The sequence below is a fragment of the Opisthocomus hoazin genome, chromosome 7, assembly GCF_030867145.1.
Source record: "Opisthocomus hoazin isolate bOpiHoa1 chromosome 7, bOpiHoa1.hap1, whole genome shotgun sequence".
In the NCBI taxonomy this organism is placed as follows: Eukaryota; Metazoa; Chordata; class Aves; order Opisthocomiformes; family Opisthocomidae; genus Opisthocomus; species Opisthocomus hoazin.
In genome coordinates this window covers 74,088,388-74,105,835 of record NC_134420.1, presented here as the reverse complement: position 1 = coordinate 74,105,835, position 17,448 = coordinate 74,088,388, and the positions used below count along the sequence as shown (strand labels likewise).

At 48.1% G+C, this 17,448-nt stretch overlaps 1 protein-coding gene across 2 annotated transcripts in view; it reads left to right on the top strand.

The window, feature by feature from the left end:
• Positions 1–16,877, top strand: part of FANCM (FA complementation group M) — an 81,872-nt gene extending 64,995 nt beyond the window's left edge. For both annotated transcript variants that reach the window (XM_075427312.1, XM_075427311.1), the window contains 10 exons: positions 1,850–3,716; positions 4,246–4,325; positions 4,435–4,503; positions 5,038–5,175; positions 8,179–8,335; positions 10,631–10,737; positions 12,624–13,190; positions 13,926–14,319; positions 15,879–16,170; positions 16,667–16,877. In XM_075427312.1, the coding sequence (XP_075283427.1) occupies positions 1,850–3,716; positions 4,246–4,325; positions 4,435–4,503; positions 5,038–5,175; positions 8,179–8,335; positions 10,631–10,737; positions 12,624–13,190; positions 13,926–14,319; positions 15,879–16,170; positions 16,667–16,814 (3,819 nt within the window). In that variant the 3' untranslated portion in view covers positions 16,815–16,877. The remainder of the gene's footprint in view (positions 1–1,849; positions 3,717–4,245; positions 4,326–4,434; positions 4,504–5,037; positions 5,176–8,178; positions 8,336–10,630; positions 10,738–12,623; positions 13,191–13,925; positions 14,320–15,878; positions 16,171–16,666) is intronic.
• Positions 16,878–17,448: the final 571 nt, after the last annotated feature.

Below are 17,448 nucleotides of genomic sequence, written 5' to 3'. Positions count from 1 at the left end.
AAGATAAAGATGTTGTTGGCATTTGAATAGTGAGTATCAGCGTGGCTGGGACAAGCTGAAGCAGAACTGCCCAGCAGGCCAGCCGTGCCCTGGGCTGCATCCCCAGCAGCGCGGGCACAGGGCGAGGGAGGGGATTCTGCCCCTCTGCCCCGCTCTGCTGAGACCCCCCGGGAGTCCTGCGTCCAGCTCTGGAGCCCTCAGCACAGGACAGAGCTGGAGCTGTGGGAGCGGGGCCAGAGGAGGCCCCAGCAATGATGCGAGGGCTGGAACCCCTCTGCTGGGAGGAGAGGCTGGGAGAGCTGGGGCTGCTCAGCCTGGGGAAGAGAAGGCTGCGGGGAGAGCTTAGAGCAGCTGCCAGTGCCTGGAGGGGCTGCGAGAGAGCTGGAGAGGGGCTGTGACAAGGGCATGGGGTGACAGGACAAGGGGGGATGGCTTCAGGCTGAAAGAGGGCAGATTTAGATTGGATAGAAGGAAAAAGTTCTTCCCTGTGAGAGTGGTGAGGCCCTGGCCCAGGCTGCCCAGAGAAGCTGTGGCTGTCCCTTCCCTGGCAGGGTTCAAGGCCAGGTTGGACGGGGCTTGGAGCACCCTGGGCTGGTGGAAGGGTGCCTGCTCATGGGAGGGGGTTGGAAGCAGATGAAATATAATGTCCCTTCCAACCCCCAAACTACTCCAACCCAAACCATTCTATGATTCTGTGCTTTAATAATATTCTCATGGGATGATTAGGAGGGTACAGGAGGTTATGATTATGAGGATGTTATTATTTTCCTACTTATATCTGGTAAGACTTTTGGAGCATGTTACTTGTATAGGAAGCGGGTAACCTCTTATTGTAAAAGTCAGTTTTATCACCCACTATTCTGTAAAGGTACCTTGTTTAATTTCAGGGTTTGATGAGTCCAGGAATTCGTATCACTAAACTGCCAACAAAAAATTGTACCTTACATCCTCACTTTTATTTTTTATTAGTGAAACAGGTTTGAACTTTGAAGTAGTGTTTCAAATCATTGTTTTCGGAGCCTTATTTGACTGTTACTGTTCCTTTTAGAGATTGCATGCCTTGATTTTTGAAATCTTTATTTAAAAGAGAGAGTGAGAAGGACGATAAGTAAATATCTTTTCAATCTAGGCAGTCCTAGTGTGGATACCTAACTGGGAGTGACGTCAAAGTCTATTGTGCCTTTTTCAAGTTTATTTTTAAAAGAGTTGGTTGCCTAGGTCAGTGCCTTTTTGAACAGAAGATTAATAAGCATCCGTGGAAAAAAAAAAAGTTCAGAGTATGTAAGTGAGTAGTTCTTAATGTGCCATCCATGTCAACAGCCAAATTACAAGTGGTAGTACAAAGAGAACAGGGAACTGCAGGCTCACCTATGCTTGAAAAAGGGTTTCTTCTGCTCACAGCACGTTTCTCAATTTGCTCGTCCTCCTAGAGCTACAGCCCATAAGCAGTAGCCTGTATAAGGGCATAATACCTCGCACAGTTTATTAGGAAAATGAAGTTGCTTGCTGTTAATGTTCTGAGAACTGCGTGACACAGGTGCTCAGTGCAGAGTACTGTGCATTGGTGCTCTGTTAAATGCCAGCTTGATTTATGCGTGGTATCTTTTGGTCTTTCTAAAACATTCAGCTTTGACTACCCAAGCATGGATTTGCAGTTAAGCTGCCAGCAAACTTTTTGTTTGAAAGTTGTAGCCTTAAATGCAAAGCACTTTCCTTTTGGGCTGTTTTTTCCCTTTCTAATAACTTTAGGAGTATGAAAACCTTTTTCACTTGTTTTAGATATTCTTAAGACAGGTCCTTGTAAGCCTGTGTGTATTTATAGTAAATATTTCACTGTGTTTGTCACCAGGGAGATTGCAGCTATGAACTGGAGATTCAGCCCCACTTACATATCGAAGACGTTAATGTTCAAAGGAATAAAAGTCATCTTCCCGTGACCAACTCGACATTTGATCAGAAAGCACGCTCATCTAGAAAAGGCATTGCACACAGATCAAAAGTAAAACCCTTTTTACCTGATACAAGTGATGATGGGAGTGAATTCCTTTCCACATTTAAAGTAACAAAAACAAAGACTCCCAAAACAACTTCCGGATTAAATTTGGAAGTGCCTGTGTTGCCTACAGATATTAATACTTCAGCTGATTACTCAGCAAAAAAGCTTGCTCTGGTCAAAAATACTGACCAGAGCAGTCAAAAGGATGAGGAGCTAGAGGTGACATTTGACTTAAGTGAATTCATTGACCTCTGGGACAACAGTGAAAGTACTGTAATTCATGAAAGCGCAGCAACAGAGGAACACAAAGCTGTAGATAAAGCTTGTCAATCACTGGGGACGAACCACGCAGATTCGGGTTATAGTAGCTTCACAAGAGAAAAATCACCTGCGTCCTCTGACTTATTTTATCTTCCTGGATCATATGCGGACTCATTTGCACTTGTGAGACCATCTGAGGAGCCTTCTTGGTTAAAAGGAGTAATTCCCCACGTGAAAAAGTTTTTATCACAATCTCCTCCCTCTTTGAATACACTTCATGATTTTGAAAACATGATGAGAAATGAGGAAACAATGTGTCCTTTTCAAAAAGTTATTTCTGCTAGTTTTTCAGAGAGCCTGCAGGACAAAGTCTTTCCTGCGTCCTCAGAAGTTGATCGTTCACCGCTGCGCTTTGAAAATCCTGGACTGAAAATCACCAGGGAATCGCGTGCTTCTGTAAGTGCCTGTTTTTCAAAAACTGTATCATCTTCTGAGACTGCTGCTGTTAAAGCCAAAGAGGAGCTTCTCTGGAATGACAGCTTTGATAGTCTGTTTGGCACTGAAATTCAAAAGATAACTCCAACAGTAAATCACAGTCTGACAAATAACCTTTCAAACAAGTATTTTGTTCAAGAAGATCTTGAAACAAACAAGAAAAATGTGATTACTGATGAAGAGAAGAGTATACATTTATTTGAAGATGACCACATTCGTGCTTCAGAGGTGTGCTGCATGAACGCCACCACAACCTGCGAGGAGCAGCCAGTAAGCAGTAAAACCACAACCATGGAAATGTCAGGTGATCTTAGTGTGACGGAGCAGTTTCTGGGCAACGAAGATCTTTATGACTGTTCTCAAGAACTCTTTTCTGTTAACTTTGATCTGGGATTTTCCATTGAAGAATGTGAGAATGAAATCTTTGAAGAAGATACAAATACTATCAGTACCAGAAAATTAAGTGGTGCCTTGGGAGGTCATGCAGATGTTAAATCCTCTGAAGATAAAAAAAAAATACCGAATGACAGCTCCAGACTTGAAACATTGCCAAAACGGGATTGCAAAAGTCTGGAGAGAAGAGACATTTCCACGCCGTTGCCGTTGCAGAACAGGAGCGTGAATGATACAGGAGGGACTGAGGGTGCTACCGCTGCGGTGCCTTTCTGGAAGTCAGGAGATGAAAGAGTGGGAGGTGGATCACCTGAAGCTTTCACTTCTGCGCTCTCTGCCCCAACAAGCAGAAAAGTTACAAATGTTGAAGCTGCCAGAAGAATTCCTGTGAATGCCTTCTCTAGTGCCAGGGCAGAAATTCCTGAGGTGCCTCTTGCCAATAAAGTAAATGCAAGCCCACGTAGGCAGAACTTTGGGAGTTCAGCCGTGGATGCACTTGATTCCCCTTTAGGAAGAACTGAGAACCTAGAAGACACCAACCTTCATAGTTCGCGCGTGTCTCCTGCTGAAGGTAGGGATGTCAGTCAGTTAGTTAATACTGTCATATTTCACTAAATAATGAGTGGGAAAAAATACCGTGTATTTCATAAAGGCAGTCCTGTGAAAAACTGAAAAGGCTGCAGTTGTTTGAAAAGGAGTTGGAAAGAGGGCGTTGTAGTGAGTTCTGGGTTTGTTCCCGTGCGCCCAGAGGGTTATGTATTGCAGAATGCTTCCAGAAGTGTAACTCTTACTCAACTTTTAAGGGCTGCTTCTCTTGGTTTCATTTTTCACCTCCTTTTTTTCCGTATCTGTACTGCCTGGGGTAATCACTTCCACACAGAGACTCTCCAGGGAAGCAGGATTTATTGTACATCTCAGCTGGAGATTATTTATTTTGATTAACAAGGCTAAAGAGAACAATATTTGCCACGTAGATCAATAAGTAATCTCCTTTGTGGGTACTTTCATAAGAGAAACAGATTTTGATTGCTCAGTTGTAGCAATATTGTATTGTGAAAAATGCATTGTCTTGTGAATGTTGTTTACTATTTTTTCTGTAGGAACCAGCAGTGACAGTGAAGAAGAGATCGTTTTCCAGAGAAAAAATAGGAAAAAAAAGAATGTTTTGGAGTCTCCTGATGTGAGTCTTAGAAAAACGAAAAGGAAAGACAAGAAAAGCAAAATAACAAGGAAGTCAATCACCAAAACAAAAATCCTCTGTGCAATTATACTTATTTCTGTTTACATAGGTTATGAACGATAGTGATTTTGAATCTCCAGTTCGTGCCGTCAGAAAACGTCGATACCCGCTTCACATGGTTAGTGAGTGCTTTGGTGAGGCAGAAGAAACATGATGCAAACCCGTGGAGTACATCTTTAAATAGTATATGTTTAAACATTTGCTCTGTCTCCAGTCAGTAGGCAAGTGTTCTTACTGACAATGTTTTAGCCATCTGGCCTAAGGCATATTAGAACGTGTTTTCCTTCCTTCGGTTCTATCCCGAGCGCTCCGAAGATGACTCCGTAGTTGTTGTGTGGCAGAGAATTATTGTTGTAGGCAGGAGAGCTGAGCCTCTCCTTTTGTGAAAGGCAGTGAAATAACCTTTCTTTCACAAAGCTTTGAATCAAAAAAAAAATCACGTTCGACTTGGCTTTTCTTCCAAATCACACGTTTTTCTGTTCCTTCTGTATTTAATAAGATGATTAGAGTTATTGCAGTGTTTTGCCATAGCAAATCAATCGCCAAAATCAGGTGTTGCTTAAAAAAAACAGGTGTTGAAGGGTGACTGTGTCATTAAAATATTGCTTGCTTTAGTCCTGTTTATTTAAGTGTTTGTGAAATGTTCCTCCAGTCAGAGGTGTCCAGTGATGACAGCATGGATTTTCACAAGAACTCAAGTAGGACCACGCACAGCAGCCCAGCAGCCTCTGACAAAAAGCAGCCGAGAAGTACGAAGCGGCAGAAGGTCAGGAGCAATTTTACATGCAAGGTACGTGACGTTAGGCGTCTCTCTCAAGACGTTGAAGGTCATATTTGGAGCAGTTTCCACTGAAGTTGCAGTGCAGATAGTGGCTGTGCTTTGGGGGGTGTGTGTGTATGTACGTAAGTGCACATTTGTAACATTGCAAATCTAGTTCATAAGAATGCGTCTTTAAACGTGAGCAGCACATATTACCAAGCAAGACCAAAAAAACAGACAGCAGACTTAGAGAGATTCTACTTTCTGTTCAAACTTCAAGAATGAACTGAAAATATTTTCTCATTTGTCTGTATTTAAATTTACAAAACCATGAAAATGCCAGAAATGTTGAGCACTGGTTTCACATACTTAAGATGAAAATTTACTGTGTCATTGAGTCACTCACTCTGGAGCTTGTGTGCATTTTATGGCCTAAAAAAATCGAGCTTCTGTCTATTTTACAGCCTTTTATAGGATCTTGGGATACAGCTGTATTATACTAAGGATGCGGTTGGGCAGTTTGTTTGTAAGACATTGCTTAGGAGGGTTGAGGCTTATAGCCATTTCACACAAGTTTGTTACAAACATTTGAGAATAAATCTTGAAACCCTGGGTAGTGATCTTAGCCCTCACATCCATTGCCTGACTCGCAGAGGAATCTGCAGGGCCCTGCACAATAATCTTCTGAAGCCAAATAACAATTTACATTACAGGTAGAAGATACTCAAAGATCAGTCAGATTCAGGAAGCTCAGGTAGCTCAGGTACTTCTCCAGAACTTATGCTATTAGGATAGTCCCAGACTCTTTCCAGTGGTGCCCAGTGACAGGACAAGGGGCAATGGGCACAAACTGGAGCAGAGGAAGCTCCAGCTGAACACGAGGAAGAACTTCTTCCCTCTGAGGGTGACGGAGCCCTGGCCCAGGCTGCCCAGGGAGGCTGTGGAGTCTCCTTCTCTGGAGATATTCCAGCCCCGCCTGGACAAGATCCTGTGCAGCCTGCTCTGGGTGACCCTGCTTGGGCAGGGGGTTGGGCTGGGTGACCCACAGAGGGCCCTGCCAACCCTGACCATTCTGTGATTCTGTGATTTGTTCATATGAATTTACCACCTACTCTAATGGTTTCAGCCTTGCACATCTTAAGACAGCAATAGTCGCTTGGCCCAAAAGCTTAAATCTTGACTTCTTATTTTACACTGGAATCTGTCACTGCATCAGGAGAGGATGCAGGGCCGGAATCAGATGTTCATAGTAAGTTGAAAAGCTCTTAAATACGCATGGATGTGGTTCCTCTAGGCAGAAATTACTGTAACTGGGGCTCTGGGGCAGATTATGTTGGATATTTTTAGTGCTTTAAAGATAATCTTCATTATGAAGACTTCCCTGTGGTATCAGTATTTTATGTGCTGGGATATAAAGAATTAGGTAGATGAAAAATCCATTTTTCAGTTTTATGTAGACTTTTTAATGCGAGACCAAAAGGTTCATGGAAGGAGAATGCGTTACCTGTATACTTACGAAATTCTGCTCTGCCCTCACATATCATCTTACCTAAACATTCATAGTGATGAACATGTCAGAATTCCAGACCCGCAGAAGATCCAAAAGACCAAGGTCATTCTGCTCAGCCCACCAGGGGCTGCGGTGTTCTGTCAGAAGTGCAGGGGATGGGGCTGTAAGTGCAGCAGAGAGCTGCGGTTCGCTTAACGGAGGCCGTGAGAAGTCCAAGGTGACCAAATTAGCCACCGGCACTGAATTCGAAGGTTCAATAAATAATTTAAGAACCTGGTAACGTACTGTTTCCCACGAGTGACGGGGCTCTTGACTGTTAGTTTCTGGTGTCACGGTGCTTTTCACACTGTGGGGTTTGTCCTCTCCATAGTTTTTCACAAGTAGGAAGGATTAAGACTAATTAGTAACAGCATTGCGAGCTCTTTCCTGTAAACAGGTGACCTCCAATGTGTTTCAGAATAATCAAAACTGTTCTAGAAAAGGATCTATTCATAATGCCTGTCATTCAGGCTTACTAGTTGGTGTAAGCAAATCATTAAAAGGCTCAGGAAAATTTGAAAATCAGAGCTGTCACTTATTGTAGCACAAGATGCTCTACTCTGCCGTGTGCTGAACCGAAATTTACAGCCTTGTGCTTTTCATTCCAAGTATTTTGAAGGCAAACAAATTGTTCTTTTGGAGTAATTGGTATCCATAATGTTTTTGGGGTTTTTTTTCACGTTTTACTGTAATACTTTATAGCTGAAATTATAAGAGAAGAGGTTAGCTTAATATAAAATATCTCTAACAAAACATCTTCCTGAATTCATTTGCTTTGTTTCCTTGTACATTCTTGTGTACGTTTTGTTGTCTGGTTTTGATGGAACTTTGTACCAAGGTTTGTATCGTGTCTCCTGGAGGGCAGTTCACATGTGAAGTGCCTCAACTTCACCGAAAGAAGAGCATTTTCTGAATAGTGAGTTGCATTGTCTGAGGAATTCATGAAGCAATCCGAAGACCTAAACAGAAAAGGGCAAACCAGTGTGAAGTCTGTTCCTGAGGTTTCTCGTGGACTTGGGTTCAGAGTAATCCAGCACTTCGAAATCAAAACGGATTTTTGAAAGCAGATGAAATGAGTAAAACTAGATTTGTAAGTAACAGTATAACCTAGCATTTGGGGGTAGCTTTGCTCCAGTGTGTCAGTAAACTCTGCCTGTACTGCTGAGCAGTCTCGGTGCAAACAGTGCTGCTCACTGGCGTTGCCTTTGGCCAGTGCTTCGCGGTGGGGGCCAGCTTCAGCCCTCTGCGCTGGTGGGACAGGCGTTTGTGCGCTGTCCTGTATTGCACGGATCTTTGTGTTCTTCAGATCACCACTCCCTGTGAGGGATTCTCTTTTCAAAGCCAGAGGGCTAGTGTCTGTGATCGTCTGAGCAGCTGATGTTCTGAAGTCCTGAACTGATTTAATCAGGGGCCTCATATTTAACACTAGTTAATTGGGAGCCAGCTTCTAACTAAAATTTTGTTTCTATTTTCTTCTCTTTTAGAATGCAGCGAGACAGTTCTTAGATGAAGAAGCTGAGCTGTCCCAGCAAGATGCGGATGGTGTTTCCACTGACGAGAGCGATGGTGCAGAGGATGAGCTGAACTCTTCACTTGCCCAGTTCCTGAACGATGACGCGGAGGTCACGCAAGTGTTAAATGGTGAAGGAGGAGACTTGTGTATGATTTTCAGATACGGGGTGTTGCTTAGCAAGTGGTGTATGAGGGGCATGGCCATTGGTCAGCTGACAGTGTCAGCTAATAAGCAGTACATTTGGCAGCTGTGGTGAAGCAGGTGCTTTCCGTTACCTGGTCACTCCTTTTGGTTTGTTTATTCACATGGGGTTCTTGTGTGGTGGGTTCCTCGCTGGAGTCTCTACCATGTGACAGCTTTGGGTGGGCTGGAGTCAGTTCTTCGGGGACTGTGGGGGTAGGAGATCGCCTCTTGCTGAGAGTCAGCTACCCCCTCGTACACCATTATGCCTGAGCAGAAACACAATTTTCCATGTCATTTAGAAATTCCTGAATCTTTCAGGTCTTCTGTTACAGAGAGACCTAAAATATGTTATAACAATATGAATGTTAAAGGTAAAATTACAGTGTTGACACTGACAGAGCTGAGAAGGTAGTGCTGTTTTTTGGCTGAGATGCTTTACTTACCCCTGGGCTTCTGAACCTTGTCTTTCCCTGGGATGTTTGCATGATGGAATCATCCTGCTACTGCTTAAGATTCCCAGATGTTGCTGAGGATTTTTCTCCTCCACTGAAATTGTGAGTTGTTCCCTGTAAGATTCTGTGTGGGCTTCAGTAACCCACCCCTTTCCCACACAGCCTCTGAAATCAGTCGCTGTGTCTGTTTTGGGAGAGATTGGCAGCAGAGAAAGCTGAGCGATTCGGGTTCGCTGTGGTTAACGTTGCCCTTTTCCCTGCCACGGGCATCCACCGCGCTGCCTGCTGAGCCAGCCTCCTACGTGGCAGCTTTCCTGACGGCAAGCTGGGGAGGCCTAGGCCTTTGCTTCTGGGGTTTTCAGAGAGGTCTGGAGAATTTATGTCAGCATGGATTCACCAAGGGGAAATCATGCCTGACCAATCTGATAGCTTTCTACGATGACATGACTGGCTGGGTAGACGAAGGGAGAGCCGTGGATGTTGTCTACCTTGACTTCAGCAAGGCTTTCGACACAGTCTCCCATGATATCCTCCTAGGGAAGCTGAGAAAGTGTGGGCTGGATGAGTGGTCGGTGGGGTGGATAGAGAACTGGCTGAATGGCAGAACTCAGAGGGTTGTCATCAGCGGCGCTGAGTCTAGTTGGAGGCTGGTGACAAGTGGTGTGCCCCAGGGGTCAGTACTGGGCCCAGTCTTGTTTAACTTCTTCATCAACGACCTGGATGAAGAGTTAGAATGTACCCTCAGCAAGTTTGCTGACGACACCAAACTGGGAGGTGTGGTAGATACACCAGAAGGCTGTGCTGCCATTCAGCGTGACCTGGATAGGCTGGAAAGCTGGGCAGAGAGGAACCTGATGAGGTTCAACAAGGGCAAGTGCAGGGTCCTGCACCTGGGGAGGAACAACCTCATGCACCAGTACAGGCTTGGGGTGGACCTGCTGCAGAGCAGCTCTGCGGAGAGGGACCTGGGTGTCCTGGTGGACGACAGGTTAACCATGAGCCAGCAGCGTGCCCTGGCTGCCAAGAAAGCCAATGGGATCCTGGGGTGCATCAAGAAGAGTGTGGCCAGCAGGATGAGGGAGGTTCTCCTTCCCCTCTACACTGCCCTGGTGAGGCCTCATCTGGAGTACTGTGTCCAGTACTGGGCTCACCAGTTCAAGAAAGATGAGGAGCTACTGGAGAGAGTCCAGCGGAGGGCTACGAGGATGGTGAGGGGACTGGAGCATCTCCCCTACGAGGAGAGGCTGAGGGAGCTGGGCTTGTTCAGCCTGGAGAAGAGAAGGCTGCGAGGGGACCTTAGAAATGCTGATAAATATCTGCAGGGTGGGGGTCAGGAGGATGGGGCCAAGCTCTTTTCAGTGGTGCCCAGCGACAGGACAAGGGGCAACGGGCACAAACTGGAGCAGAGGAAGCTCCAGCTGAACATGAGGAAGAACTTCTTCCCTCTGAGGGTGACGGAGCACTGGAACAGGCTGCCCAGGGAGGCTGTGGAGTCTCCTTCTCTGGAGATATTCCAGCCCCGCCTGGACAAGGTCCTGTGCAGCCTGCTGTAGGTGACCCTGCTTCGGCAGGGGGGTTGGACGAGATGACCCACAGAGGTCCCTTCCAACCCCTACTATTCTGTGATTCTGTGATTCTGTGATTTCTGATTTTTGTTTTGCGAAATACAGGTTTGGGGGAGGCTATAAAGGAATTTCTTGAGATGGAAACTGCAATGTAACAATAAGGAATTAAAAATTGTATCTTTATTAATACTGTGTTCTATTTTATCTTCTTGTTTTGATTCAGACTGTGAGATGAAAGGAGTTTACCTGAAATCTGTGCGTAGTCCAGCTCTTGGCAATAGGTACAAAATGGTTCATCGTGAATTCAACAACATGGCAATCTTCTCACAGGTATGGAATGAAACGAAGTGGCTGCTGTCCTCGTGAAACTCTGATGGTGCACGACCATCATTAGGTCCTAGTCCTGCTTTGAAGTGTCGTTTGCAGCCTATTGTTGATAGATAATTAGTTCTACCAAAAGATTTTTGACTTGATTTTTAAGCTAAAGTGTGCAGACACGTGTGCTTCGATGGAAGCATACACACTCCGTTCTTCAGGCAGAGAGAGGCTGTCAGCCAGTCTGAAGCGAAAGCATCCCCGTCCCTGGTCTGCTCGCTGGAGAACGGTCACCGTTGTTGATCGGTGCAGGACTGCAGGGTGCTTCCAGGGTGAGAAGCTGGTCTCCCCCCCTCTGCTGTCTTCCACTGTCACTGAGGATACTGACTGCTGTCTGCTGAGGAAGAGTCCTCGCACCCAGGCTGTGATGTTTCCAGTCTCTTAACCAGCTCCCCAGTTTGGTGAACCACGCAGCCCCCAAGCAGAGGTGTAACAGCTTGGGCGTATTCCTGTTACCCAGACAAGCAGCAGTGCCAGGAGATCAAATTTTCTCAAGCCAGTGGAAGGTTAGCTCCTGAAATGAGAGTTTGGAAACATTTACGAGACAATAAAGTAGCAAATTTGACAGTGCTCGTTGCTGCTCTGGCAGGGTGCCTCTCGCTGCCCAGTGTCCCCACTTGCTGGAGACTGACCCTTTACGTGGTCCCCAGATGCTGGGTGTGCCTGTGCACGTGGGTGACTCTCCAGAGCAGATCCTTAGCCAGGCTCGTGCCCCGTTACCTGCAGTTGTCGTTATGTGCTAATTCTGTCGACTCACAAAAGTGCCAGCGAAACATTGCTGGATTATCTTAACGGAGCTTCTTTCACAACGTTCCCTTCTCATCCTGCCTGCTCCCAGCTCTGTTCGCTTTCTGTCCCACCTGGCTGCGTTCCTCCGCCGTGTGAACGCTGCACGGTGCTCAGCTGAGATGTTCCCTACGTGGTCTGTCTCCTGGGTTCTGTTTTACTCCAGACTCTTTGGACATCATTTCTGCAGTAGTTTTTAGCTACTGAATTTTCCAAGGGAAACAGAATGGGAAAAACGGATGCTCAGGATGGTTCCTTATCTTCTCCCTCCCCCCATTTTTTTTTCTGTATCCTACATTCCTGGTTTTTGTATCACCTTCAGCACAAGAAAATGGAGATCTATATTTGATGAGAAAGATAAATCACTTTCTTTTGTTAACACACAAAAATTCAAGTTGTGCTCAGTGATTCTTTGTGGGCAGATGGGAAGAACGCATGGGACTCCATTTCCGAGCAGCCTGGGCTTGGTGTGTCGCTTTTGTTGTTTCCCCCGAGGCAGAGCGTTGCTGAACATGCAAAGCTGGAACTTCCATTCCATTTTACACACTGTGAAGGCGTTACAAAGTGCTTCTGCCAGCAAGCCTTGTGCGTGTGCTGCGGGGTGCACTACCCCCCTAGTTCAAGCTGTGGAGTCTGCCTTTCTTCATGCAAATCCACAGCTTGTCCCAAGTTGAAGCGCGGCGGTTCAGAGCCCTCGCCCCGTGCAGAGAGAGCCAGGGACATCCTCCTGTTCCACGGCAGGGTTGGCGTGAGCCTTGCTCCCAGTCCCACACTGCAGTTCGTGTTCCCCCTAAAAGCCTTCTGGGGACGCATCGTGAGCCTGACCGAAATCCGGGCGTGCGCTGGTGGCGGGCACAGCTGGCAGTGTGCGGGGCAGCGGCCGGGTGCTGCGGGGCCTGTCCCGCAGGGGAGGTGCAGAGAGCTGGGAGAAGCCCCTGGGCCCCGCCACGCTTGTGCGTGGGACAGGTTAGATAAGCAAAGTGTGTTTATGGAGAGGAGCAAAATCATTACAGTGTTTCAAAACTTACTGGGTTTGGTTTTTCCCCCCCCCACAGGTTCCTGAGCAAGACCAGACTTACGCAGAAGACAGTTTCTGTGTTGGAGAGGAAGAAGAGGAAACTTGCAAAAAAAGTGAATCTAGTGAGGAGGAAGTTTGCGTTAATTTTGACCTCCTCAATAATGAGAGTTTTACTAGTGGAAGAAAGCAATACCTCACTCGCCGCAGAAAAAAGTTAAACCAGGCCAGGATGGAAGAGAACTGCTCTGTCCCAGTGCAAAAGAAGAAACCATCCCGAATTATCGTTCTCAGTGATTCCAGCGGGGAAGAATCAAGTGTCAGCAGTGAGAAGCCCATGAAAACAGACTGTTTCTGGGGAGAACAGGAACATGCTAAGTTACCCAAGTCGTTGCCTTCAGCCTCTTCTGCACAGCACAAAAAAATGGCTGGGGAAATCGGGGGTCCTCAGTCTGCGGAGAGTAAGAGCGAGATGCTTCTCGGCTTGAAAGCTTCAGTATCTGATCTGCTGGATTTTCACCCGGAGCGTCGAGTCAGGAGCACGTGCGTTCCACCGGCTGTCACCGCTGCTGATCCGGGGAGAGAGGGGCTCCAGGCTCCCGCTGAGGTCGGTGTCAGTTCGAAACGTGGACCTTCCTCTCCCCTCACCTTTTGCTGAGGGATCCCACGTGGTGGGAACCTGTCCCGTGGCACTGTTGTCTGGAGGGCTGTTAGCAGCGCAGCAGCAAGAGCGAGTGTGCTGCTGGTGACGAAGGAGCTGCTCCGTCCTGCTTCTGCTGCTTGGCATTGTCTCCCTTTTCGTGGGTACAGGAAGCTTTTGTACTCACAGGGTAACTTGGAGAGTATCTTAGCACTCAATAAATAACAGTGGTGGATTAGATACTATCTGGAGTCTGGCAATCATGGAGGAATAGGGATCTATATCCAATAGTAGGGTGTCCACTAATTCTTTGGGTTTTGTCCTTGTAAAATACTTGTTCGCTGTCCTAAATGAAGACCCTTCCTAGTCTGAGGTTGGATTCCTGAGCTCTTCTGCCTGACTTCTGTCATTTACAGTATTCAGTTCTTGCTGAACTCGTTAGTGAAGGCTGCATGCTTTTATCATTCAAGCTGCAAAATAATTAGATCAACTAATTTGGGAGATTGTTTATAGCGGATTAAAGCGTTGATCTGAAAGTGTTGACGTTTGGCAATATCAAAAAATACAATTTTTTTTTAAGATTTTATGAACTGGAAAATTTGAAAAAAAAGGTGGCACAAAGTGTATCTGCTAAGCACCAGTATTTGAAAACAGTCTTTTTTTTGCTCCTGTGATCTCTTAGAAATACTGTGTGGTTTTCAGCATTTGCAGGGAGAAAGTTCTGTGAAGAACACCTGTAGGAGCACTTCAGGTCCACCTTGTCCTGCTTCCACAAACCCCTCTTCGGCTGCGGCTCCGTTTTCCCGTGACCGTCTGGAGCAAAAGCCTTCGCTCTGCGTCCTGGCAGACAGCCGTGAGATCTCCTCCGGAGCAGCGGTGATTTCTGCCCTGAAGGCAGTTCACGGAGTGAAGGTGCAGGTTTGCTCGCTGAGCAGCAGCGACTACGTCGTGAGCAACCGCATGGCAGTGGAGAGGAAATCGCTGTCGGAGCTGCTGAACTCTGTGAACAGGAGCAAAGTCGCCCAGCGGATCCAGCGCCTGCAGAGCATGTTTGAGAGAATCTGTGTGATTGTGGAAAAGGACAGGATTAAACCAGGTAGGTGTTCCCAGGCGGGGGCAGCGCGGGGACGCGCCGGTCCCTGCTCGAGGCTCGCACCGGCCACGCTGGCCTGGTGTACAACATGGGACTGAAAGCAGCCTGAAGAGCCGTGTTTTCATCTCTGGGAGTATGACATTAATAAGGTCACCAGCCGAACGGTAACGCTTGTTTTGCTGTTGAGGGCCACTTAGTGTAGGCAGAGATACACAACTGGATCCAGAGGGATGCGTGGCTTGCTAATCACTGAGGCGGGGAAAAGCCAGCTAACTCAAACATCATTAACTGGCCGTGTTACTACGGGCAAAAAAACCCAGCTTCAAGACAGATTTCAACAAAGAAGGTGAAAATAGTGGAACAGAGGAACAAGCACAATCGTAGCCGTGCTTGGCACTGAAATAATAGTGGGCTCAAGAAGAACAGTGGTTTCTAGCAGTAACCTAAGGAGTGGTATCTGTCGGACTATGGGGAAACGCTCACGGCTTAGGACCAGTGAGAATGGCAGCCGGCTGGAGCACAGTCCCACCTGTTCAGGCGACCTCCAGACCACGTCGTGGCTGCTGCCTAACAAGCAGGAGGTCATCGGCTGCGTGAAATCAGGTTTTGGAACAAGGCAGAAAGAGCGCTCCTGCACAGAGCCCCTTGGGAAGGCTGTGTTGGAGCTACGGCCTCGTGCCACAGAGCACCGAACAGAGGAGACTCCGAGTCGCCTCCTGACTTGGTTAAACATTTGTGGGAAATTCAAGGGTATTTCTTTGACTTATATAGTTTGGACAATCCATGTGTTTTAATCCAAAGAGCCAAATTACGCAATCAAACCATTTCACTCATGCTGTCTATTCTCAGTGCCATCTAGAAACTCATTGCGAGGTTTCGCTTGGGCCTGCTTCACAGGAGGTGGAACTAGAGCTCACAGCCTCGATTCAACCACAGGTGGCGTGGGATATGGAACTCCACAACTGAAATCCGATTGTTGTGGATGCAGCTTCGTTCTTGTGACATAAACCTAATTTATTGATGGTTTATTCATTTATAATTTAATGTAGAAACAATGATAGAATTGGTCACTGAAGATGTAGCTTCTCAGCAGGGGCTGTAGGTCAGTGGGTTGCACCTGAGCTGCGTTTTGACCCCGCTGCTGGAGGTGTCCTTCACTTTCATCATTTTTGTCCAGCTTTTCTCATTACCCTGTTTCCAGAGTGCTGCTGGTTTCTGGTCTGACACAGAGGCCAAGTGCATCCTTACTTTTGTAGCTTGACAAAACCCCTTCTGATTTCTTTGGTCGGTCCTGTTGTTCATCGCTTATGTGTTCTTCTCAGTCCCCTCTCCTAATGGCATTTAATCGGCATTTTCAGTTCTAATTCCTAAACTCTGCCTCTCAAATAACCGAGACCCCTTCTGCCTTTCTGTGAAATGTTTTCCCTCCTCGTGTCTTTGTCTGTGAGTTCTCGAAGCAGAGGATCTCCGAGCCGTTCTGATTTGCAAGTGATTCATAGTAGATGTTTCACAGTGATGTAGCACGTGGCTCTCGCTGAGTTGGCCGTGTTTTCACTCTGCAGGAGAAATGTCACGGTTCTTCCAGAGGACGCAGTACTACGACGGTGTGCTCTCGGCCTTGGTCCAGGCTGGGGTCCGAATCCTTTTCAGCTCTTGCCAAGAGGAAACCGCCGGTTTGCTCAAAGACCTGGCTTTGGTGGAGCAAAGGAAAAACGCCGCCATTCGCGTGCCGACGGAGGTGGAGGGTCACAGACGGGACATGCTCAACTTCTACTTGAGTATCCCGAACCTCAGCTACGTGGCGGCTCTCAACATGTGCCACTACTTCGACTCTGTGAAGAGGATGGCCAACAGGTAACGGGGCAGGGGCCGTGCGGCCTGGCTTCCCTCCCGCTCCTCTGTCCCGCCCGGGAGCTCCTGCTGGGGCAGCTGCTCAGCGATCCTCTCTGTGCCTTTCTGTCACTGCCAGAGCTCCCCGGAGCTCTCCCGTCTCCACCTCGCTCCTGCCCCGCTCTTCATGCATTTCCCAGGCTCAAGCTGGGCAGACCAGGGCCGTGACGCGGGCTCTGCTGCCACCACCCCTCCTGCTGCCCTCCCTTTTCCTGTCCCCTTTCCTTGTCCCCTTCCACGGCATTCCCTGTTCTCACTGCCGCGCTCTCGGGCTCGCTCCGTCTGGCGCGCTGACAGCCCCCGGCAGCCCGGAGGGGCGACCGCCAGCAGCTCGGGGCGTCCCCGTTGCCCCCGGCGCGCTGGGCACTCCTTGCCCGCTGGCCGTTTGTCCCGGTGTCGCCCACCGGACCACACAGAGCTGCGGGTGAGTGAGGTGCCCTCCTGCTGTGGTCTCTTGCAGCTCCCCGCCGGACATCGCCGCGGGCGCCCAGGTCGGCCCGCAGAAGGCGGAGGAGATCTACCGCTACCTCCGCTACGGCTTTGAGGCGCAGATGCTGCCCGAGAACCTCGGGGCCAAGGGGAGCAGCAGCGCGGCTGCCAGGAGCTGAGGGGAGGGAAGCCTGGGGTCGGGACCCCCAGGCCGTTGAACTGCACTTTACTGACTTGGCTTCGCTGTAAAATATGTAAATAAATCCTTGCCGCAGCATGCGCCGTCCGCGTCGCCTTGTCAGCCGGGGCGAGGCTGTGCCCCCTGCCCCAGCAGGGTCAAACCCCCCCGCTGTCACAGGTGTGGGCTGAAGGCAGGGGAAGGCACCTGGCTCGGGGGGCAGAGCTGGGTGGTGTTTGCATCCTTCCAAAATTCCTTTAAAAATGAGAATAACGGGTGAAGGGTGTCACAGCCCGCCTCTTCTGAACGCTGGCAAAGGTTCAGGCTGCCGAGGGCTGCTCCGGGTCAGAGAAATCCCCAGGTTCCCCCTCGGCTGCCTTGCTTCCACCCTCCGTTTCGCGTGGGTACGCACGCAGCGCCGGGTCAACGCCCACAAAATGGTATTTGCAAGGAGGAGAGCCAAGAAGATTGCCCGGTGGGCCTCGGCAGTTAAGAACCAAAGCAGTCACCCCTCTGGAGCACCAGTAAAGCTTTGTTTCCTTCAGCAGCCAGGTGTTCTCCAGTGCTCCTCAGGTTAGATCAAACTGCTCGCTTCATTCAGGCGATCACAAATAAAAGCATGTAGGTGTCTGACA